The sequence below is a fragment of the Oryx dammah genome, unplaced genomic scaffold, assembly GCF_014754425.2.
Source record: "Oryx dammah isolate SB20612 unplaced genomic scaffold, SCBI_Odam_1.1 HiC_scaffold_5, whole genome shotgun sequence".
Taxonomy (NCBI): domain Eukaryota; kingdom Metazoa; phylum Chordata; class Mammalia; order Artiodactyla; family Bovidae; genus Oryx; species Oryx dammah.
In genome coordinates, this window is record NW_024070189.1 from 100,894,236 (window position 1) to 100,911,384 (window position 17,149).

Consider the following 17,149-nt stretch of genomic DNA (forward strand, 5'->3'; position numbering starts at 1 on the left):
ATAAAGCAGAAGTAGATATTTTTCTGGTATTCTCTTGCTTTTTCGATGATCCAACGGATGTTGGCAATTTGCTCTCTGGTTCCTCTGCCTTTTCTAAATCCAGCTTGAACATCTGTAAGTTCATAGTTCACATACTGTTGAAGCCTGACTTGGAGAATTTTGACCATTACTTTGCTAGTGTGTGAAACAGAGTGCCATTGTGCAGTAGTTTGAACATTCTTTGGCATTGCCTTTCTTTGGGATTGGAATGAAAACTGACCTTTTCCAGTCCTGTGGCCACTGCTGAGGCAAAAATAAGGAAACACCAGCCTGAAATGACACATTAGACCTGAGAGATTTACAGGAAGTCCCCTACATATGAACAAGTCATTCTGAGAGCATGTTTGTAAGTTTAATTTGTTCAAAGTTAGCCTAGGTACCCAACTAACACAATCAGCTGTATCATACTGTACTGTAGTAGGTTTAAGATATTTTTCACACAAATAGTATGTAAAAAACAAACACACAAAAAATAAACAGCTTTAAGCTTACAGTACAGTACCACAGCTGACATACAGGGGCTGGCATCGAGTGAACAGGCAGGAAGAGTCACTGGCTGGAGGAGGGAGAGGAGGTGAGATGATGGAGCCGAAGGATCTTCAGCAATAGGAGTCGGAGGGCAAGCTGCAGTTTCCCTCATGCCTGTGATTTCACTCACTCACGTTGATGGCACAGATTCTGGCGTTGAAGTAAAGGTACTGGGCTTCCATGGTGGCTCAGGCAGTAAAGAGCCTGCCTGCAATGCGGGAGACACAGGGGACAGAGTTTGATCCCTGGATTGGGAAGATCCCTTGGAGAAGGGAATGGCAACCCACTCCAGTATTCTTGCCTGGGGAATTCTATGACCAAAGAGGCTGCTGGGCTCCAGTCCATGGGGTCACAAACAGTCAGAAACGACCGAGTGACTAACACTTTCACTTTCACTACTGTACTGTACACAGGGCTGTAAAGTACACAAAGGCACAACCACTTGTAGAGAAGGCATGCACGTGATCATGTACACCAGACACGCAAGCTAACTTACATGACTGGACATGTGAACACATGTTTGCATTGTTCTGGAAGTTCGCAACTCAAAGTTTCCTAAGTAAGGGACCTTGAGTTTTGAGGAGTGGTCAGCTGTGAGCAAGGGCTTCCTCGGTGCCTCAGTGGTAAAGAATCTGCCTGCAATGCAGGAGCCACAGGAGCCGTGGGTTCGATCCCTGGGTCAGGAAGATTCCCCTGGAGAAGGGAATGTCACCCCACTCCAGTATTCTTGCCTGGAGTGTCCAATGGACAGAGGAGCCTGGCGGGCTACAGTCCATGGGGTCGCAAAGAGTCGGACACGACTGAAGTGACTTAGCATGCATGTGGCTCTGAGCACCTCAGGGAGGGGTGGCCCAGTCAGTTCCCTTCCCAGGGATACAATGGGGCAAACAGTATGGGTTTTCAGACTTATTCTGATGGTTCCACGGCAGGAAGAGAAAGCCTTGTAAGGATTGCCTCCAGCCATGTTCTGAAAACTGCTTCCTCTTCTAGAGAGGATTAGGGCCACATCAGAGGTTAGGAAGCCCACCAACCTCACACCACGTACCAGGTCCCAGACCACCACTGCTGACAGAGAGGCAAGGACATTCCACGGACACAAAGCAATCTCTCCCCGTCCAAGACTTGCAATGTCCTGGTTGATCTCACTCTCCTAAATCTACTATTAAAGACCCATTTATGGTTCACTTTCAGTCTTAGAGTACTGCTCTGATACAGGACGGTGTGACTGAACACCCGGGTCTGAAAAGCTGTCTTTCCAACACAAACCTCTCAGACTTTCCTGGCAGTTGGGTGGTAAAGAATCCATCTGCAAATGCAGGGGACAGGGGTTCAGTCCCTGGTCAGGGAAGATTCCACATGCTGCGAGCAACTAAGCCTGTGCTCCACAATGCTCAGCCCACATGCCACTGACCCAGGGACTTCTGAAGCCTGTGCACCCCAGAGCCCCTTCTCCACAAGAGGAGCCACCACCACAAGAAGCCCCTGCACCTCAACGAAGGGTAGACCCTACTCACTGCAACGAAAGAAAGCCCTTGCAGAAAGACTCAGCACAGCCAAAAAATCAAAAACACCCATGCCCAGGTGGTGAAGGTCAACATCAATGGTAATGAATCTGGTTGATGACATGGACTCAATACAATGTGACAAGAAGGGAGTTTCACCCCAGAGGTCCTCCCCAAACTCGTCACCCCAGACTAACCATGAGAAAAACACGGACACGTCTCAACGGGAGACCACATACAAGACAGCTGACTACTCCTCACAACCATCGACGTCGTCAAAATCAAGGCAGGTCTTGAGCAACTATCTCAGGCCAGAGGCACCTAAGGAGACACGACAACCAAATGCCATGTGAAATACTGGGGTAGAAAAGGGGCTGCGGCTAAGTCACTTCAGTCGTGTCCGACTCTGTGCGACCCCATAGATGGCAGCCCACCAGGCTCCCCCGTCCCTGGGATTCTCCAGGCAAGAACACTGGAGTGGGTTGCCATTTCCTTCTCCAATGCATGAAAGTGAAAAGTCAAAGTGAAGTTGCTCAATCGTGTCCGACTCTTAGTGACCCCATGGACTACAGCCTACCAGGCTCCTCCATCCATGGGATTTTCCAGGCAAGAGTACTGGAGTGGGGTGCCATCGCCTTCTTCAAGAAAAGGGGCATTAAGGGACAAAACTGATGAGATATGAATCAGGCGTGTGTGCTCACTCAGCTGTGTCCAAGTCTTTGCCACCCCATGGACTGGGGCCCACCAGGCTCCTCTGTCCACGGGATTCTCCAGGCAAGAACACTAGGGTGGGTGGTCATGCCCTCCTCCAGGGGATCTTCCAGACCCAGGGATCGAACCCTCATCTCTTGCATCTCCTGGACTGACAGGCTGACTCTTTACACTCCAGTGCCACTCAGGAAGCCCATGAATCAGGTGTAGACTATAACCGAGTCCCAATATTGGGTTCCTCTGTAATAATAAGCACATCAGCCTGAGGCAAGATGTTAAAAAGAAAGGAAGTCGTGAGGGGCTTATGGGAACTCTTCCTCTTCTCTTTGTGATTTTTTTGCACATCTAAAACCGGCCTAAAAAATTTTCTTAAAGTGCAAAAACAAGCAAAGAGATGCCTCTCTCAGAATGATTCCCTGGTTGGGCTAAAGCATCTTGGGTAGGAAGGGGGTTGTCAACAGCTGCCCAAGCTGAGGACAGAAGGGGACAAGGCAAGTACTGGAACCCAGAGACCCAAAACACGCTCTGAAAAAGAACTTCTCAAGAAAGAGCTTTTAAGGGAATTCCCTGGGGGTCCTGTAGTGAGGACTCCACGCTTTCACTGCTGAGGGTGTGGGTTCAGTCCCTTTTTGGGGAACTAAGATCCTGCAAGTTGTAAGGCTTGCGGGGAAAAAAAAAAAAAAAAAGAGGGAGAAAGAGAAAAAGGGCTTCTAGGTAGCAGAGGGGCTGGGCCTGTGTGTGCCCTGCCATTTCCAGTAAAGGCTGCTTCTGCCATGGAACAGTCTGGCCTCATTAGTCCTGGAAAGGGCGTCTCGCCCCTTCCTGCCTGGTTTTAAAGTCAGGGCTTCTCTACTCCATTTCTCTGTGCTCAGGCTGCTCAGAGTCACAAGTTTGGACCATCTTCACCTGAGAGATGTCGGTCTGGGCCGTCTTGTCTCCCTGGGGATGGAAGAGGCCCAGCAGAAAGCAAATGTGTGACAGCCTCAGCTACACCAGAGGTCGTCCCAACAGTGATGTCCATGCTTCCAGAAGGTTCTAGGGGTTTCTGGGGATTGCATGCTGGTGGAAGTCTCTCCCTGTGTGCCGATTCTGAGTATGGGTTCCTGCTGAGGCCCGCCCCACCGGCCTTGCCCCTCGTGCAGACCGGATGGGGCTCCAGCGAACTGTATGGTGGGTATCTCATTTCAAACAGCAGCATGGTGACCAAGGGCCGCCTGCCCTGGTTACAGGGCAGTGAGGTCACCACCCACCGTTTCAGAAGCACTCTGCAACCGGAGATACAGGGTGACCTCTGAAAACTTCCCAAGCTGGCTTTTTTCTGTGGCCTCTGCTCAAACACTTAAAAAAATTTTTTTTTCCTTCAGCATGCAGGACCTTAGGTCGACTAGGGATTGAACTTATGCCTCCTGCGTGGACTGCAGGGAACTCCCTCAAACACTTAGGATTTAACTGGAGATGTTTGACCTGGTCTTCCACACCTGCCCGAGGCCAGTCTGCATTTGTGACATCACGCGTGGACCTTCATGCAAGCAAAACAACAGGTAAGTGGAAAAAAAAAAAGGATTCTTACGTTTTGTATTAAAATATTTTATATTAATCATTCAAACTTAATTTTTATACAATGAATGCATACATCACCGGGGTATCTATCTGAGAGGGGAATCAGGGAGGCGTCGGGTGGGTGTGCCCAGGTGTGAGCAGTGGGTGAGGGTAAGGAGACAGGTGCTTCCTCTGCTCGCCCCGTGCTTTGCCTGCCGATTCCAGGAAGGAGGCAGGCGTGTCACAGCAAACAGGTGGATCCTCGGCCTCTCCTCGGGCCTCCCTCTGCTGGGGTGAACCGTATCTCCTCTTCCTGGGTGAGGCATCCAGCTCCATTCAATCGATGGACTTCCAGCTCTGACCAGCAAGCCCTTGATGTAACAGTGGCTGTGACTTGGGGGCCAAGAGCGAGGGTGTGTGTACACGTAGGGCTTTCCACGTCCTCTCCTGCCTCATGCCTGAACCTCGGCCGTCCTGCCTCCGGGCACTTGCGTGCAGGGCCGCGCCTAGGCAGCAGGCATGTCAGCCTTGCTGAGCGCGATGGCCAGCTCCAGGTCTTCCTGCTCCTGCCGCCGCAGCCGCGCCAGCCTCTCCTGTTCCGCCTTCTCGCTCTCCCGCTTGGCCCATGCCAGCTGCTGCTCCTCATTGCCAAACTGCAAAGGAAAAATGGAGGGTGGGTTACGCGGTCCCTGAAATGGTGCCTGCCTGCCAGCCAGCTGGTTGGGGCAGAGAGGATGTGGAGGTCTGCCATGGGGGGGATCGATGGGGTGTGGGGAAACGCCAGGCTGGGATGCGTTGCGGCGACGTGCCTGGTGTGCGGGGGTGAAAACCAGGACAAGCTAGAAGCCCCCTCTTGGTTGGGGATGCAGAGGGGACGCGCGTGTCCCAGTCCTGACCCCCAGCCTGGAAGGCGGTCACATGCACTGAGACACGCAGGGCTGAGTCTGACCTTAACCGCCACCTCCACCTCGGAGAGAAACCAGACGCCCCATCCCTGCTGGGAGCTGAAGCAGGCGGAGGCCAGGCATCAGATTAGGGACATTGAGAGACTTCTGGGGACCCTCCCACCGGCCTGGAGGAGGCTTCACGGGGAGTGGAGGGGTAAGACGGAGCTCTGCTGGGCCTCCTGTCGGGGGACGGCACAGGCGTCTGGAAGCAGCTGGGGAGCGGAGTCAGCTGAATCCCAAGGAGATGGGACGCCGAACCCGCGAGCCTGGGCCTCCATGACAGGCTGTGATGCCTGGGCGAGAGGTGCTGGGGCTGGAGACTTCATGCTCAAATCGATCTCTGAGTCTCCAACGTGTACAGGGGGCCTTGAGGCCAAACGAGACGACAAGGTCCAGAGATGCGGCAGCTCTGTCTCAGCCACGGTCCCAGGGGCTCTGGGAGATGCTAAGAGCCACTTTGTACTTGAACGTTCACAGGAGCCCTCGGCATCATGCTGTCATTTGGTCCAGGAGTTTTTCATTCTTGGTGGTGGTGGTGGAGGGGGTTGGGGGTCTTTTTCCAAAAGGTGTAACTTAAAAAAAAATTTTTTTTAAAACAAGGGAAGAAATCGTTTTGATCCTGAGATGGTGGTTTAGTCACTAAGTCGTGTCTGACTCTTGCGACCCCATGGACTGTAGCCCGCCAGGCTCAGAAAGTCCATGGGATTCTCCAGGCAAGAATACTGGAGTGGGCTGCCATTTCCTTCTCCTGAGATAGGTGATTTCAAACCATTCAATCGATGGACTTCCAGCTCTATGTAAAGGAAAGCAAAGCCAGACGTCACATGTTCTTCCCCTGGTGGGAGTCCCCGGCCCCCGGGGCCCCCCAGTCACTGTACCCTGTCTCCAGGTGAGGTGCCTCCGGCACCACTGACCCCCAGCAGAGCTGCAGCCCATTGGGGTCCCTAGCCTGCCTGGGTCAGCATCTCTCCTTTGTGTGGAGAAGTCAGCTGAACCCCAAGGATCTGGGACAGCGAACCCATGGGCCCCAGAAAGGAGCTAAGATTTTCCCAAGGACACTCGTGGGACAAGCAAGTGGGGCAATCGGCCTGGCGGTTTGTTCATGTTTCATGACCTGACCGCCAGTCTGGGGGTGATGGGGCCAGACAGTGGGGGCTGGGCAGGGGAGGGCTGGCTTGGGGGAGCCTGGTTTGGAGCCAGGTGTGGCCCTGAGGAGGGGGAGGAGATGGCACAGCCCAGAAGGCCTCCCTGCACCTGTCTGGCGAGTCAGGCAGGGGCAGGCGAGGGTTAACACAGAGGCGCTGCCCTCCCGGCACAAAGGTCGAGTCCTGGTTTCTTAGAGAAATGGCCCAGAAAATCACTCAGGGATCAAATGGGTCTCCAGCTTGGACTCCTGAAAGCCAGTCCCCGCCCCTCATATTTCCACCACTGGCCACAGATAACTGCCCTCCCCTCCCCCACCTCATACTCTTTGGGGAATTTTCCAACACCTCTTCAGGAGAAAAACAAGGAAAGAACAACAAATGCCGATGGGAACGACTCCACGGTGCCGCTGACAGCGGTGGGAGGCGACAGGCAGCTGGGTGGACAGGGGACCTCGCCCTCGCCAGCCCGGAGGAGCACGCGGGTGGCGGGGGCCGACGAGAAACAGGCTCGCACCTTGGCGGGGCCTGCTCAGCCCGGGAACCTCCCGCTCCAGGAGTCTGCGAGCTCAAAGCAAACGTGCTGACGGGAACGTTCTAGATGCCTTCGGGGAGGACTCGTCGGAGGCGAGCTTAGGCTCCAGGGTGGAGACTCACAGCGGGCGCGCAGTCGGAGGCAGGCTGAAGGCAGGGGCTTCTCTGTGGCTCCCTCCGCATCTTGAATCGGCGGCGCAGCCCCTCCCCGGCCCTGGCGGCGGGCCCTGCCCAGGCCACGCTCCGGTCCTCCGACCTGGATGCGCCAGGTGCCGTCACGCGACGGCCCGGATCTGGAACACCGGCGTGTGCAGGGGCTGCTCGGTGAATGGCCAGCTCGTTTCTACTTCACTCAGGACGGCGAGGGACACACCGGGGGCCGACAGACTCTGGGTGGTTTGATTTTGGCGGCCTCTCCGCGGAAATCTGAAGTTCAGAGCCCTCTGCACGTGAAGTAACAGCGCCCTTCCTCCACGGGGATGGACGTGTGCGCCCCGCCTCCTGTCACCACGAGTGGGGACACTTCTCGCCGCTTCCCATTAGCTTTGCTTATCCGGCTTTGAAAACGCATCCAACTCATCTGACGAGGCAAAGCGCAACTTATCCCATCCGATATTTGCTCTTAATGCGCACTTCCGAAAGAAAGCGCTGTTTGGCCCACCTAGAAATACTTCCTAATAAAACACATTTGCCTGAGACAGAAAAGGCTCGTTTTAAAAGAAACACCAGAGAGGTTTCCTGTGAGCCGCTACAAGCACAAGAAACCCATTGATGGAAACTCGGGGTCAGTAAATCAGAGGGTTCCAGAGTGGCAGCGCTGGTGCGCCAAGGGGGCGGGGAGCGGGGCTGGGTACATGCGTCACACTGGCTTCCCTGACGGCCAAAGCGGACCAAGCTGCTTCTGCATGGGTTAGCAACGCGTCCTGACCGCATGCTTAGAACGTCTGATCTGAGAGTCACGCTGCCAGGCTGCCGAGCAGAGACCACTCAGCGTCTCCCCAGGGAAGCTGAAACACACTCGCAGAACCCACTCTGGCCTTCTTTCAGTTGGCACCTATCTCTCAGGTCCAGTGAACAAAGAAACCATCGGGCAATCGACCAAATCCCTGGACACCACGAACACGACAGACACTCCGAGCCCCCAGAGGTGGGACAGTTCTGTGTGACTGAGGGGCAGCACAAATCAGCTCGATTCCTGCCTTCCTGTACTTCCCCGCCCATCACAAGGGGCTGAACCTCCCAGTCAGCTGACTTCCCCAGGGAAGACTGCGGCGCCCAAAGTGGGAAAGGCGATTTTAGACGTAAGACAGCGGGGCTGCAGACTGAGTGCAGGTCCGTCAGTCGTGTCCAGCTCTTTGCAACCCCGTGGACTGTAGCCCGCCGGGCTCCTGTGTCCATGGGATTCTCCAGGCAAGAAGACTAGAGTGGGTTGCCATGCCCTCCTCCAGGGGAGCTTCCCAACCCAGGGATGAAACCCAGGTCTCCTGTATTGCAGGTGGTTTCTATACCTCCTGAAAACTGGCAGAACCCAATTCCTTGCCTGGAACTGAGGGTGTCTCAACCCCATGGGTGTTTTAAAATAGGAAATTAATAACTGTGTTGAAATGACCAGAAATGATGAACTAAATAACTTGAAATCTTGGGGGGGGTTAACAGAATAAAAAAAAAAGTGTTCCAAAGACCAGCCATTGGGTGGCAGGAGGGGCACTGTAAGAAATAAAACTGCAATCATTTCTTCAAACTGCTGTTCAAATCCACTTACCCTTCCCCCCTACCCTAAACACAATACCTGAGTCACACGTGAATAGCTCAATTTTTTTCCATCACTGTTTCATTTTTTTTTTAACCAAAAAATAAAGGCAGTGCTATTCAAGAAACTGTAGATAAAGCGGGTTTTGTTTCTGGATTTTATTTAACAATGTCACCGTTTGTATATATCCAGTGTGCACTGGCTGTCAACAAAACCGGGCCAACTGCAGTTGTCAAATATTTACAGGTTGCCAAGAGCCAGGAACGTGTCAGCATCTTGGGCGATTTCAATAAGCCACAGCCTAGCTGTGTATGAGCTGGATCTGACATGAATCAGGCATGCACTGGGCACTAGAACGGCAGTGCTCGCATTAAGACAGACATTCTAGGAGCTGAAGCATCTATAAACAATGCATCTCACACCTAACGAGGAAACAGGGTACTGTGTGTCAAACCGAGTGAAGAAAGCCTTTTCAAAAAAAATATTAGGTGCGCAACAGACAGGGAAACCGTTTCTGGGAAGACAACATCTGAAGCTCTCTGAGAACAAGATCTTTGAGTACTCGTGAGGGTGCAGAAAGCACACAACATGAAAGCCTTTTACAGCCTGGAATCTTTTTTTTCAAACCGAGACACAGAGCCAGGCTTTCAAAATCCCCGAGTTGGCTTCTGAAAAGGCATTTCACTCTGCTAAACGGCTTTCTGAGTTTTTTTTTTTTTTCTCTCTGCACAAGGACGGGGCTTCAGAGCGGCTGTTCTAGGTTCCATTTCGGTTTTTCTCCATAGCTGATAAAAAGTTGTTTTTTTTTTTTAAACAAATCAAACTGCTTTCCCTTGGTGCGATCTGCCTGATCCTTGCTGCCCTAAACTGGGAGCGTGAGAACTCTCACACAGAGACTTTAAGACAGAGGCACCCAGATTAACTTTAGCGATCTTGTTTTGGTACTTCAGAAGTGTCTGACGTGGTGGCTTCCCCACCCCAAAAAAAAACTGAACGAACACAAAAGCCTCTGGGCGACAGAACTACTACAGAGAGTCTGCCGTGAAAGATAAAGAAACAGGCATTCCGGGCCATCCTGCCAGAAGGAAAATGCATCCTCATCACAGAGTATCCAAACCAGTGCTCTTTTTCTTTTATTGAGAAACTGTTTTTTTCTTACAGCAAGAAGCAGTACAGAATAAATAACAGGTGATGGTGTGAGGTCCCAGGAGACTTGGATCAGGAGGAGGTTTGCCATTTCAAAGAGACAAATAATAATAATAATAATAAAAAAATGATAACCCCAAGGAAGCTGCAAGCGGAGCAGGGGAGAGGAGGGGATGGCACGGAAGGCGGAGAACTCAACTTACAGAGGTGAAGTCTGCAAAGCCCAAAGAGGAGGCTTTAGAAGGTTTAGCTGAAGAGGAGGGAGCAAATGGATCTTTTCCACTAAACGGGTCCCCAAACCCCTTTTTATTTTGGAACGGGTCACTGCTGTCGGCCCCAAGTGGCTGGAATGGATCAGGGGGTTCGGTAAAGTCTGCAGAACCAAGCTGGTTTACGGGTGTACTTTTACCTGGAAAATTTAGGAGAAAAAAAAAAAAAAGAAGAAGAAGAAATACAAGTTACTGACAAGGGACAGAACAAGAGTCCTGACTGAGGAGCCGGGTGCCAGCTCCCTGGGAAACTCTATCCTTCACTTGGAAAGAGCTGGAATGTGGCTCGTGGGACGGACTCCGAGGGGGGAGGAATCGGCATGGGTCTCCGCTTTCCTCTTCCTTTATCCCGGAGGCTTAATGGTTTTGTGGGCGGTCTTAGAAAACCAATTCAGATGACCCTTCTCCCCTCCCCACCCACCACAGCTAAAATTTACATCATCTTTTAGAAAGCTCACATGCAGGCGTGTTTCAAAGTGATTCATTATGGCAGGGCAACACATTCACGATCACACTGAGTTTTTACAAAGTCATGGTCGAGCAGAAAAAGATCACTGTAAGAGCCCAATAATTTTTTTAAAAAGGGGGGGTGGGGGATTACTTGCAACTAAACAGGAAGGATGGAGAATTAGTTTCACAACATGATGTGGAGTTAGCCATGTTAGTGGTGAGGGTCTATATGCTGCTCACCAGACAAACCCACTTGGCCATCCTGGGTTTACATTCGTCCTGGGTTGAAATTCATTTCCGGCTCCTGCGTCTGTCCCTTTGGCTCCAAGGGGGCAGGCCTTGGGCTTTTGTGGGCTCTTGCCAAGAGGGTGGCTCTGGGAGACCCAGGTCCCAGCAAGGCAGATCTCCACGAGGACACGGGAGACAGGTGTTTAGAACTGGTGGGAAATGAGGCTGCAAGGCTACGCTTTGGGGATGTGGCCCAAGGACAAGGGGCTTCTCCCAGCGAGTCCTGCCGACAAGTCAGAACCATCCACAAGCAACCAGACCCCTCTCCAGGCCCGCTTGGTAAGGGGGGCCCATGGGATGAGCCTCCAGGATCTGCTGGGTTTGGAAGCCAGGTTCCTGCCTGACACCATTCATTTGCCCAACAGCTGCCTGGGGTAACTAAGGTACCCAGGGGGTGAGACGGTCAATTCGGCAGCTCTGTGTCCAAGCCCAGGCTAGGGCATACTTAACATGATTCTGATCTGTTAACTACGTCGCCCGTGTTTTGCTCTTGCAATTAAAAAAAACTAATGTGTGAGAAGAAGCCAAAAGCCAAGGGCCACGTTCCATATAGAACCCTGGACATCGGCTGCATGTCCAGAGGCAGGCCCTGGCTCTGAGTCACGCCGGACCTGTCTGCAGTGCCTGAGCCCAGGGCACTTGCCTTCCTACCCTGCTGGCCTCTACCACGCCACCTGCCTGCACGTCCATCTCCACACCCAGCTCCAAAACCACACTCTCTGACGCTGCTTCCTAAGGCCACATTTCTGAGGGTCCCCAGGGGTCCCTAAGGACTTCTGCCTCTGTCCCCTTGAGTTCTGAGACCCAGACCAGGCCCAGCACCTCAGGCCCAGCTGGCCTGCTTCTGTCTGGGAAGTGGGCATGAAGGTCAGGGGTCAGAGCCCATGACTGATGCCCTACCGCGGGCACAAGCGGGGCTCAGCACACGTGGGGCCTGTGACCACCTGACCTCAGGTCCCTCTGGATACATGAGTCTTTTTACTTGTCATTTGACATAGCAGCTGGGCGGCCCTAAGGTACAAAGGCCGCCCTGACTCCATCAGCTTCATTCCGAACCTCGAGTTACCGGAGACGTTGTTCTGCCCCCAGGGGAGCCCACAGAGAAGAGACGGGGTGGAGCCCACCAGAAGCAGTGAAATCCCCACGCCCCCTCCCACCTGAGCTGGGACCTCTGGGTGGGCGGGTGACGCCAGCAGTGTGGCTGGGACAGAGGCCCCGAGCCGCCCCCGCCCCCGAGAGCTGCCGCTGGTTTCTGTCTGCACGTTTAAGGAAACGCTGAAAGTCTTGACTTCCCGAGGCTCGCACAGGGCTCTTGAGACACAGGCCGCTCTGCACCCAGCTCCCTGTCACCTCCCGAGGCTGGATCAGAGGACTATGCCCTTGCCCGTGGCCTCATGGGGCCCCCATGCTGACCTCTGGCCTTCCCAGGTTCTTACTGTCACAAACAGCACAGCCTCGCCCATGTGTGTCTATTTATAGGAGATGTTCCCCCGTGGCTCAGACGGTAAACTGCCTACGAGGCAGGGGACCCGGGGTCAATCCCTGGGTCGGGAAGATCTCCTGGAGAAGGAAATGGCAACCCACGCCAGTATTCTTGCCTGGAGAATCCCATAGACGGAGGAGCCTGGAGGACTACAGTCTGTGGGGCTGCAAATAGTTGGACATGACTGAGCGACTCACACTTTCACACACTTTCTGGAGGTGGGGCTGTGGGTCAGGAGGCGTGCCCACCGCAGCCTGACCTTCCTAGTACCTGCCCCAGGCTCCGACAGGAGACACTCTGATCTAGAAGGGCGGGGAGGGGGAGGGCTGCAGGCTTGCAGAGGCTGTAGGAGGTTCCCGGTGGCCCCAAGTCAGGTCACAATCAACCATGAGGCTTAGTGGGCCAGGTGAACTTCTCTCTCCCCAAACCCCTGGATGGGCCCGACCTGCTGGGGCAGGGACACTTTCCCGGAAGGGCGGGGCCAAGTCCACTGCGCAGGACATTAGGGCAACTGGCTTATTCAAGTGCAGTCCTGGGGGCTGTGCCCACACCCCACCTTCCATACAGGCTGAGTTCTCTACTTCCGGTCCCTCTTCTTCTATTTGTGACAGAGCCACAGATTTCGGGCTGCTCCCCCTCCAGCACCAAACGCTCCTCCCTGACCTGTCCTCCTAGCTGTTGGCTTTGCTCTCCCTCCCAGACCTCAGCCCCGTGGGCTTCAGACGACGGGGAGACCCGATCTGGGTGCCACCCTGAAGAGCCACGTCCCCCAAGCCCATCTTCCACAGCAGCCTACTCCCTGGTCCAAGGGATGAGCTGACGGGTGAGCACGGGCCCCCTGGGCCAGCACCGCAGACAAAGGAGAGCCCCTCTTGGGAGGCGAGCAGGCAGCACAGGCAGGAGGGGTCAGGCAAGCCCTGCCCCGCAGCTCATCAACTCTAGGCCGTACAACCGGGCGCCGTGAATGAACGGGAAGCCAGGCAGATCACGGGGGCACCCTGGGCAAGGAGAGGGTGGACATGAGCCCTGGGAGCTTGGGTCCCCACAGTGGCTGCACCGCCTGAGGCAAGTGGTCCTTGCCTCTCCTGGGTCCCTGGGAACCACCCCTGTGACAGCCACTGGGCAGCTCACTCTTTCAGCTTCCAGCCCCGTGGGCCCCCGGCACTCAGCAAGGCAGCCTTTTAACTCAGAGTTGCACCGAGCCTGCTGAGCTCTCCCCAGCTCTCTGGGAGCACCCACCCCAGCCCTGGCCAGCCTTCCCTGGCTGCTGCACGGGCCAGAGCACCCCTCCCCCGTGGGTGCCGCACACTCAGAGGCCGGCCTCCCCACTTCTGGCGCAGACGCCGCTGCAGCCCTTGTCCTGCTCTGTCATTGGGTCACCCGTCATGTACTTTCTCTCTTGCCCGAGAGAACACGAGCTCCAGAAAGCAGAGCACCCGGCTGCCCACAGCTGTGTCCCCGCTCCCCAGACCACTCTGCTCAACAGAGCTTTCTAACGTGCAAGCTCCACCGTGGCGAATTAAGAAAGCCCACACAAAACCCTTCCCCACCTCGTCCCCTGACACCCCTCCAGGGGCCCGAGCATACCTCGCTCCCCCAGGAACCCAGCCCAGGGCTTCTCTCCAGACAGTCCCTCTGCCTTAAGTGCCTGGGCCCACCATCTTCCCAGGCCTGTGTTCAGCCCTCCTGGCCCAGCCCTCGGAGAGAGTGGGCTGTGGACCCCTGGAAGATGGGGAGGAACATGGCAACCACCCACCTCAGCCTCAGCTTCCTTATCTGTGAAATGAGGTTGTGATGGGATGAACTGGTCCCCCACCCCCAATTCGTTATGCTCAGGTCCTCTCCCCCAGTACCTCAGGATGTGGCTGTCTCGGGACATGGGATCTTTGCAGAGGTAATTAAGTTAGAATGAGGTCCTCTGAGTGGGCCCTGGTCCACGAGGACTGGTGATCTCGGGAGGAAAGAGGAGAGCAGGACACTCGCATGCACAGAGGGGAGGCCGCGGGAAGGCACGGGAGTGGGTGCCGTCTACAGGCCAACCAGAGCAGCCTCAGGAGAAGCCAACCAGACCCCACCTTGACCCCAGACTTCCGGCCTCCACGGCCGAGAGTCCGCTTCGGCCGTCTCAGCTGCCCAGTCTGCAGTATGTGGTATGGCAGCCCCAGGATACTCGGGCGGGGTAAAAAAGTGTCTGCTCTCCACCGCTGCCAGAGCTGGGGTCGGCCTACGAGGGAGCTGTCTGCTTTTATAAATCATGTTTTACCTGTCTGCCAATGCCAGGCTGGCATGGCTCCAATACCCAGAGGGCAGGACAGCTTGGCACCCCCGCCATGAGCTCCATAAGGAGACTGAGAACCCCGCCTGCAGAGCTGCTCAGATGCCTCCCACGCAGGGTGGTGGGTGGGCGTGCGCAGCCCCCGGGCAGGGGTGGCCTCCCCTTGAACTGCCGAGTTCCCTGCACTGGGCCCCACCTGTCGGGCTTCCTCAAGCCCTCCATGCGACCTCCCCTCCCACGGTGCAGCAGCGCCACAGCCCAGGCGTGCCCCCCGAGAGAAGAGGCCCCCTGCAGCGTACACTCAGACGCAGACCCTGCCTTGCTTTCTAAACCCCAAGACGTGGCGTCACCAAAGGCTGACTGTGAATAGACAGGATCCTGAGCGAACCCTGTGCTGGGGGCCCCTGGGACACCGGCAGCCTTCCCTGGGCCCCGAGGGACGGGGCCTCACCTGCAACCAACCTGATGCATGCGCCTCTGCCGGGGCGCCCGGGGGGGATGGCATCCTGAGGCATGGGCACACTGACCTCGGTGGGCATGGTCCCTGCAGCCTGGCCACAGCGGTTTCCCTCCCACAGGTACCTCCACCAGGCAGACCTCCCTGTGCCGTCCAGCACGGCAAATGTCCGAGCACGCAATAACGGGGTCGGCTGACCCCAGCCAGGCCCTGAGAGTGACCCCAACGGTGCAGATGTTCAAATACACCATCACCCACTTCTATGCCTTGTTTTTTTTTTTCAGTTAAGAAGAGCTTCCTCCCCTGGTCTGGGGGATTTTTTTTTTTTTAATCACTTTGGGGGCAGAGGTTGGGGGCGGGGGGCAGTTAAGAATCCAGCCGGCAAGAATGTCAAGCTGAGGTTTCTAACAGGCATGGAGATGATCGATCGATCGGTGAGATCTTGAAAGGAGGCACTCACACCCAAGAACGGCCCGGGGCCTGGTTTTGCTCGGCTGCCGAAACCGTTGTTATTTAGAAATCGTGACTGTGTTAATACGAAACCGGGGCACATCAACTGCTCCTGTTTTGGAGTGGTGGTGGCAGGGGAAACGGTTTTTTCTCAGTTATCTGTTTTTGTGCTTGGGCATAGAGGCTGAGTTATCGGACCTCCCACGTGCAAAACTGGTGGCCTCCCGGCTTTGGCCTGACACGACACTCACGAGCAGAGATGCCTTTTACAAAAGACACCCTTGCCCTGACTGCCCTTAGTCCATAGCACTTCCCACTCTGCGCCCCCATTTATTTTTAGCAGCTGCACTTTTCATACATTCTGGGGCTGGTTCCTGCTTTTATGTAACCACTTCTGCTAAGTTCTTAATTGTTTTTTTCTGAAGTGGTGCTCATATTAAACGTGACAGGGTAACTCAATCTGCCTCCGTGCCCCTGGGCAGACCTGCCGCCCCGTTTTACGCCTTTCACGGAGAGTAAAGGAAAGAGGCTTGTCTGGGGTGTGTTTCAGAGAAGAGAGCACAAATCTTTTTTTTTTTTTTCCTTAAATTTTGATATAAAACTAATAACCAGGATGACACCTGGCCTGTCATTCCTAGACACCTGGCCAGGGCAGGAAGGCCTGGGTGGTCGGGAGGATGTGACTGGAGACAGTCAGATAAAGACCCTCCCCCAGCCCGGGGCTGGGAGCTGCTGCCGAGCCCCCCAGGGACTCCCTGGCACTCAGAGGAGGCTTCATTAACAGGGTGGGGGGACCAAGGTTGAAGACAGGACAGAACAGGGCTGATTTGAAACCGCAGCAGTTTCAGCAGCTACCCTAGTGGTGCACCGAAACCGCACACAGGACGGCCTTGAGCAAAAACAATATGAACCTGATGGTTTACCACGCTGTGTGCTGTTAAAAAAAACCCACTGGCCGGCCCCACCCTGGGAGCAATGTCTTTAATTCTCCTGCTTCTGAACTTTCTGAGACCAAGAGGGCCCCCAGCACCCAGGATCGGACACTGGCAGGCAGGCGGGGGCAGGAGGGCGTGATGCCCTGCGCCAACCTCTCCCTCCTGGCTTCTCCGGGAAGGTCTCTGCCCGAAGAGTCGGCAGGGAGGGGAGAAAACGATGGAATACAACCCCCCGCAACGACTCAAAAGTGAACACTGAAGGAAGGCAGGCTCTCCTGCTTGCAAACTTTTACTTCGAAGGAGAGTTTAACAGGTTTGGGTCACTTGCGGGAGGGTCTCAATAAATCAGATGAATAGAACATAATCAAAAATAGATGTGAGCTAGAGTGTGTGTTTTCATCCCGACCAGATAGTGGCTGGGTTCTATTTATAAGATTCAGGGCTGCAGTTGGAAAGTGCAGCTCTGTAGATGAGAGATAAATACAAAAACAACCAAACACAAAAATAAAAAACAAAGGTCTGTGGTCAGGACAGCTGCCCCACCTGAGCTATTACTCTCCACAACACAGGACGTTCCCAAGCTGCCATTTGTGGCAACACGGGAGACACACAACCGTCACTTGTCCCACACAACACGGGACACACACAACCGTCACTCGTCCCACACAACACGGGACACACACGACTGTCACTCGTCCCACACA

At 54.6% G+C, this 17,149-nt stretch overlaps 1 protein-coding gene across 13 annotated transcripts in view; it reads right to left on the reverse strand.

Moving 5' to 3' along the window:
- Positions 1-4,350: 4,350 nt before the first annotated feature.
- Positions 4,351-17,149, reverse strand: part of EPS15L1 (epidermal growth factor receptor pathway substrate 15 like 1) — a 105,877-nt gene continuing 93,078 nt past the window's right edge. For 7 of the 13 annotated variants that reach the window (XR_005721140.1, XM_040241054.1, XM_040241052.1 and 4 more), the window contains 2 exons: positions 10,042-10,247; positions 4,351-4,972 (listed from right to left, as the gene is read on the reverse strand). Coding sequence is in view for 12 of the 13 variants with exons in the window: in XM_040241054.1 (XP_040096988.1) it covers positions 4,826-4,972; positions 10,042-10,247 (353 nt within the window). In the remaining variant the exon portion in view is untranslated. Of the gene's footprint in view, positions 4,973-9,800; positions 10,248-17,149 lie in introns of those variants that run through there. The other 6 variants (XM_040241057.1, XM_040241063.1, XM_040241056.1 and 3 more) reach the window with 3 other exon arrangements.